The sequence below is a fragment of the Oncorhynchus nerka genome, linkage group LG4, assembly GCF_034236695.1.
Source record: "Oncorhynchus nerka isolate Pitt River linkage group LG4, Oner_Uvic_2.0, whole genome shotgun sequence".
In the NCBI taxonomy this organism is placed as follows: Eukaryota; Metazoa; Chordata; class Actinopteri; order Salmoniformes; family Salmonidae; genus Oncorhynchus; species Oncorhynchus nerka.
In genome coordinates this window covers 48885384-48892536 of record NC_088399.1, presented here as the reverse complement: position 1 = coordinate 48892536, position 7153 = coordinate 48885384, and the positions used below count along the sequence as shown (strand labels likewise).

Here is a 7153-nt window from a genome sequence, read left to right as displayed (position 1 = left end):
CATTTGCATTGAACAACTACCCCCTTGGGACCTGTACTCTAGAGGTGCATTAGAGTTAGTATTAAAGAAAAACATTTTAACACCAAATAAATAGGTAGGAGGGCTGATGCCTGAGCTACCCTCGGGGTAGTCTAGGTGCTCAAGAATCCAGTTTGACAATTATTTCCAGGGGAATTTGCAGTTTGTTTGAGCTTAATTTTTCGAAACATCAAAGTCAGTCTCTCCAAGGACATGTTAGATAACTTCAAAGTCCTGTGACTGCTTGCCGAGAGGTGCTTTTTCTTTGTTTTCTTCAGCTTTCATCCAGTTTGTTTTCTTTCCAAAGTGAAATACTAGATAATAAAAACCATGTGCACAGTGCATCACCAACCCTTTTATTAAAATGTGCAATTCAAAAGGAATACATTTAACTGAATAAAGGGAATTCTATTACAACTATTACAACACGCTGCCTACATGATGTAGAAGTATAATGAATGATTCATATCAATAATAAATCATTAGACAAACTTGCAATGGCTCGATGATGAAAGAATATACACTGAACAAAAATATAAACGCAACATGCAACAATTTCAAAGAGTTTACTGAGTTAAGTAATTTAAGGAAAATCTGTCAATTGAAATAAATACATTAGGCCCTTGCGCATGCACGCTGACTTCGGTCGCCAGCTGGACCGTGTTTCCTCTGATGCGTTGGGGCGGATGGTTTCCGTGTTAAGCGAGCAGTGTGTCAAGAAGCAGTGTGGCTTGGCAGAGTCGTGTTTCAGAGGACACATAGCTCTCGCCCTTCGCCTCTCCCGAGTCCCCGTATGGGAGTTGCAGCGATGGGACAACACTGTAACTACCAATTGGATATCATGAAATTGAGAAAAAGGGGTAAAAAATGATATATATATTTTTAAGTATCAGGAAACCGGGGATCAGAAAACCAGTCAGTATCTGGTGTGACCATCATTTGATCAGGCTATTGATTGTGGCCTGTGGAATGTTGTCCCACTCCTCTTCAATGGCTGTGCAAAGTTGTTGGATATTGGTGGGAACTGGAACACTCTGTCGTACATGTTGATCCAGACCATCCCAAACATCCTCAATGGGTGACATGTCTGGTGAGTATGCAGGCCATGGAAGAACTGGGACATGTTTAGCTTCCAGGAATTATATACAGATCCTTGCGACATGGGGCCGTGCATTATCATGCTGAAACATGAGGTAATCGCGGCTGATGAATGGCACGACAATGGGCCTCAGGATCTCTATCCATACAAATTGCCACTGATAAAATGAAATTGTGTTTGTTGTCCATAGCTTATGCCTGCCCATACCATAACCCCACCGCCACCATCGGGCACTCTGTTCACAATGTTGACAACAGCAAACCGCTCGCCAACACAACGCCAGACACGCTGTCTACCATCTGCCCAGTACAGTTGAAAATGGGATTAATCTGTGAAGAACACACTTCTCCAGCGTGCCAGTGGCCATCAAAGGTGAGCGTTTGCCCACTGAAGTCGGTTACGACGCTGAACTGTAGTCAGATCAAGACCCTGGTGAGGACAACAAGCACGCAGATAAGCTTCCCTGAGACGGTTTCCAGGCTGCATCACATCCGGCTGTGATTGGGAGTCCCATAGAGCGGTGCACAATTGGCCCAGTGTTGTCCGGGTTAGGCCAGGGAATGGTGTTATTGTAAATAAGAATTTGTTCTTAACTGACTTGCCAAGTTAAATAAAGGTTCAATTTTTTTTTTTAAACAACAGTTTGTGCAGAAATTATTCAGTTGTGCAAACCCACAGTTTCATCATCTGTCCAGGTGGCTGGTCTCAGATGATCGCGCAGGTGAAGAAAACCCGATGTGGGCTGGCGCGGTTGCACGTGGTCTACGGTTATGAGGCCGGTTGGACATAATGCCAAATTTTCGCAAACGAGGCGGCTTATGGTAGAGAAAATAACATTAAATTATCTGGCAACAGCTCTGGTGGACATTCAGTCAGGCCAATTGTACTCTCCCTCTGTGGCATTGTGTGACAAAACTGCACACTTTAGAGTGACCTTTTATTGTCCCCAGCACAAGGTGAACCTGTGTAATGAGCATGCTGTTTAACCAGCTTCCTGATACGCCACACTTATCTGGTGGATGGATTATCTCGGCAAAGTATAAATGCTCACTAACAGGGAAGTAAACTAATTTGTTCACAAAATTTGAGAGAAAAAAGCTTTTAATGCATATGGAAAATTTCTGGGATCTTTTATTTAAGCTCATGAAACAAGGGACCAACACTTTACATGTTGCGTTTATATTTTTGTTCAGTATATATTTGATCAGAAAAACATTTCAAACATTATCACATTTTAGGAATGGATTGAGACTTCATTGTCTAATGTTCATTCAAAGGGTGTCAGGTCAAGGTATTGCACAGACAAATGGTGTTTTCAATGGATAACAGATAGTTGAAGGGAACATTATTCACTGTATATCAGATGACTTCATACCTCAAAAGTGTACGCCAAAGATCCATATGCCACTGATGTGTCGATCCCAGTAAATGTAAGTCGCTCTGGATAAGAGCGTCTGCTAAATGACTTAAATGTAATGTAAATGTAAATGCTTTGCAATAAATCTGCAGGCCTCTGTCTTGAAGTGATCCTAAATGAATAGGAGGGATTGTCAATCTAATTAGGAACTCCGAGTCTGACATAATTACATTGTTTTAAAAAAAAACTCCCAAGGACAGTGGTGTCAACTCCTCACTAAGAAGGCTACTCATCTGCCACACAAAATAGTCTAGGCCTAATCATACAAGTTAACACTTCTCGGGGAGTAATTGAAATGAAAGTACACAGTCAACATGTCTCAGTCAGGAAATCCTTCATAGACTAGGCCATTACTAATGATTCATCAAGCATTTGTAAATGATATCATTTTTGTCAATCAAATCACTTTGTAAACATTGTGCAATATAGGCCTACAGTTTGACCAATAATAGGCCTATTTGATTTGTGTCACCAACGAGTGACTGAAAGGAGATACTACGGGGTCATTGAAGATGGCAATCTGATATCTAGGCTAGTCTGCATTCTAAATTAAGTTGGTCCTCACTGGTAGATTTCAACAGGGAAATTACATTTTCTGCAGGACACGTTTTGAACGCAGTCATTCACCGATAATATTCTCTTTTTTTACGAACATAGGTCTATCATAGTAAATGACAACTTCCTCGCTATGTGACGGCGCTTCAGACGGTGAAAGGAGTCCGAGAGAACTTTTGTAAAAACTTTTGAGCGAGATGACACGGAATTTACCTCTTTCAACCGGAATGATGACTATTTTCGCGTTTGTTTGGATGGGGAGTCTCATGCCACTCTGTCAAACAATAATATACACAAATGACTGGGCGATCAGGATAGATGGGGCACCCGCCTCTGCAGACAGTATAGCGGAGAAATATGGATTTCACAATTTGGGCCAGGTAAATTATCAAAGTTGCATATGATCATTATACTTTTCTACTGTAGCCTAATGTTTCATGATTCGACTGCAATGCAAATGGGGAAAAACGTTACACCGGTCTATAGCCAAAGCCAAAGAGAAGTTTAGTGGGCCAATGGACTAAACTCCTGGTGACAGAATTAAATTCACCGTTTAGTTTAGTCCGCTATTCTTCGGCCTAAACATGATATCTAACTTTACTTATGCACCATCATTACCTTTGTCAAATTTGTCCATCGACCCAGTATTTTGATACATAGCCTAAGTCTATTTTTATTAGCTGTTTCCTTTAAAGTACGCCTAATTTGGATGAAAGACGTTTTCTATCCCATGTGAATGACAAGCTTTTTGCATGAAATGCTGGATTGGATCTGAATCATTCACGGTCGTTTGGCTGGGGCATACATCAGATTCGTTTCTGAGACTTCAAACAGTCATGTGGCCCCCATATCAAATTAGCCAAGTCATTGACCTTGTAGTGAGCACCCACATCAGACTATCTTCCTTATCAGAAGATGCAGGCCAAAAGCCCTATTTTCATATGACCCAGGCCTACATCTTTTCAGAGCGGAAAGGAAGGCTCAGGCTACAATTTGCCACCCTGGTTCAAGGAGAGATTGAGTTCAGTCACCTCACAACTCAGTAGTTCGATGTATGATATGGGACCAAGGAGTCATCATTTGAATGGGACCAAGGAGTCATAATTTCTACTCATGGATTACAACAGCATTATGGTCCTAGATAGAATAGCCAAAGCACTACTCTTACTGTTTTGTCCTTCCCTCTATTAGCACGCTGATGGAAACATGGTCTGTTTTGTGTAGCCTAGCCTAAATTCCATTCTGTTCAGGTCCAGGCACACATACCTAATGGTGGTATTATGATCAACCTGGGTGTCAGAAAGGAGTGTACCCACAGGGTATAGCCCAGCCCATGGCTCCGTACCTGGGGTTCAGGTTGCCCTGGGCCTGAAAGTCTAGTAGGGGTGTAAAGTAACCTTCTCAATGACTGATGTCAATGACAGCTTCATAATTTATCAGCCATTTAGACATGGGGGACACAGTTGAAAAAGCGGCAGATCTCGTTAGTATACATATACACGATTATACACGGCAGGTAGCCTAGTGTTTAGAGCATTGGGCCAGTAACCAAAAGGTTGCTGGATCAAATCCCTGAGCTGACAAGGTAAAAAAAACTGTTGTTCTCCCCCTGAACACGGCAGTTAACCCACTGTTCCCCTGGTAGGCCGTCATTGTAAATAAGAATTTGTTATTAACTGGCTTGCTTAGTTAACTTTTTAAAAAATGGTTTCCTACTTTGCCCAGATTGGAGACTTGAACAACTTCTATAGTTTCCACCACAGTGGGACGGTGGATCGGTCCACGTTGTCCAACAAAGACGTTACCGACCTCGTCGCCAAGGAGACAAAGGTACAGTAACTAGATCCCATTGGAGGTGTTATTGATACCCTCCTATATAATTTATTAGCTGCATGACATGCTGCACACACACGCACACACACACACATGAACGAGCACACACACACAAGCAAGCAGTCACGCGCACAGAAAATACATACTCAATTGATGTAAAAACAAGAATCGATATGAATATCATTTGACCTTTCACCAGACTCAGCAAACACGTGAAACACCACCTTGTACTGTCTATAGTGTGCATTCCATACTACTGTGAGTAGCCTACACCAGGAGTCCTACAACCTCTATTCCTCTGCAGGTGGAGTGGATGCAGCAACAGGTGGTCCATTGGAGGACCAAGAGGAACTCCAGAGCCAGTCACATCTACTCCATTGACGTTCGGACGAAACACATTCACCCAGGCCCCGTCCAACCTAACCAGACCCAGACACTGGTTTTCAATGACCCCCAGTGGTGCAGCTTGTGGTACATTGTGAGTATCTCTCAGCTGAGAGGGCACAGCTGCACCGCAGATATACAGTAATGGCCTCGTTCCAACACTTTTAAAATGCATCCTTTCTCTTACCTAATCTGACATGACATGACATGATTGATGAGAGCAATGTAAGCGAAACAGGTCAGTAATTACCTCAAGGAAGGAAGGAAGGATGAGTTTAAAAGGTATATTTAAACAGGGTCAAACATACATTTACAAACATGCTACAGGTGTCTGTGCATTACCCACATTTGCGCCATTGTTTTGTATTGTGCTTTGCGAGGACACCTTGTAGTTATAACTATTATTAAAGTTACAGCTAATGATCCAAATAAACAAGTAAACATGACATGTGCTGATCCCCCCCCTCCCCCATCAACAGCACTGCAGTGAGGGCTCCCAGGGCTGTCCTTCCTACATGAACATCGAGGGGGCCTGGAGGAGAGGACACACAGGGAAGGGAGTGGTGGTGTCCATCTTGGATGACGGCATCGAGAGAGAGCATCCTGATCTCAGGCCAAATTTTGTAAGTGCCTCGGGAACCGTCTCTTCTGAAGACTTCACAAGGACATTTATTAAAAGCAATTTGGCATATGTCCCGAATGTAAAAGTCCAGAGCTGAGACAATATGCAGTCAAAGCTCTTGGCCCGGAGCTTTTAAAGGTCAACGCAGAGTATTAAAATACAGGCTAAACGTCTTGTCCTCTTTAGTGTTCAGACACGCCTAGTTGATTTGTGAGTCAATAGGCTCTGACTGGTGGAGTATAGGCTAGACCAGACCAGGCTAGACCAGACCCAGACCAGACCAGGCTAGACCAGACCAGGCTAGACCAGACCAGACTAGACTGGAAGACACTAAAGGCCAATTAGCCACTGACTTTTGTTTTTTTTATGTGTCACTGTATCTTAGGACCCCTTTGCAAGCTATGATTTCAATGGGAATGATGATGACCCCACGCCCAGATACGACTCCAGCAATGACAACAGGTTATTCTTATTTTCAATATGCATATTGCTCATAGCTGGGGCTGTGAGTTTTTTCGTGGTAAGTTGATGTGGTCAGGAAAAACTCCAGGCCCTACTTATTGCAGCTTTTTGCAGAATCTTAGCCCATTTTATGAAGCAACTTACATCTTTCCCCACAATTACACTCATATATTATGTTCATATTATATGAATATGCATATTCACTTGTTTGAATGTGTCTATTCTTTGCCAGTTTGATGTTGTACATATAGCCTGTCTCCTCATACATATGCAACTAAGCTAATGTGGTATACATTCCCTTTTTTTCCGGGTAAGCCATGGGACAAAATGTGCTGGGATGGTTGCCGCGGCAGCAAATAACTCTCAGTGCACTGTTGGAATCTCCTTCAATGCTCGGATAGGTGGTGAGTTTTGAGTTCTTTATTAGTCACGTTTATAAAAACATGAAATGCAGGGGACTCCCGAGCAGTCTAAGGCACTGCATCGAAGTGCTAGAGGCGATACTACAGACCCAGGTTCGATCACGGGCGGTATCACAACCGGCCGTGATCGGGTGTCCCATAGGGCGGCGCACAATTGGCCCAGCGTCATCCGTGTTAGGGGAGGGTTTGGCCAGGGGGGGCTATACTTGGCTCATTGCACTCTAGCGACTACTTGTGGCAGGCCGGCTGCCTGCATGCTGACTTCGGTCATCAGTTGAATAGTGTTTCCTCCGACACATTGGTGCGCCTGGCTTCCAGGTTAAGCGGGCAGGTGTTAAGAA

At 43.3% G+C, this 7153-nt stretch overlaps 1 protein-coding gene across 1 annotated transcript in view; it reads left to right on the top strand.

Moving 5' to 3' along the window:
• The first annotated feature begins 3118 nt into the window (after nucleotides 1–3118).
• Nucleotides 3119–7153, top strand: part of pcsk5a (proprotein convertase subtilisin/kexin type 5a) — a 36053-nt gene continuing 32018 nt past the window's right edge. Inside the window, exons 1-6 of the mRNA XM_065017631.1 lie at nucleotides 3119–3469; nucleotides 4815–4919; nucleotides 5227–5400; nucleotides 5786–5929; nucleotides 6314–6390; nucleotides 6706–6794. Of these exons, the coding sequence (XP_064873703.1) occupies nucleotides 3287–3469; nucleotides 4815–4919; nucleotides 5227–5400; nucleotides 5786–5929; nucleotides 6314–6390; nucleotides 6706–6794 (772 nt within the window). The 5' untranslated portion in view covers nucleotides 3119–3286. The remainder of the gene's footprint in view (nucleotides 3470–4814; nucleotides 4920–5226; nucleotides 5401–5785; nucleotides 5930–6313; nucleotides 6391–6705; nucleotides 6795–7153) is intronic.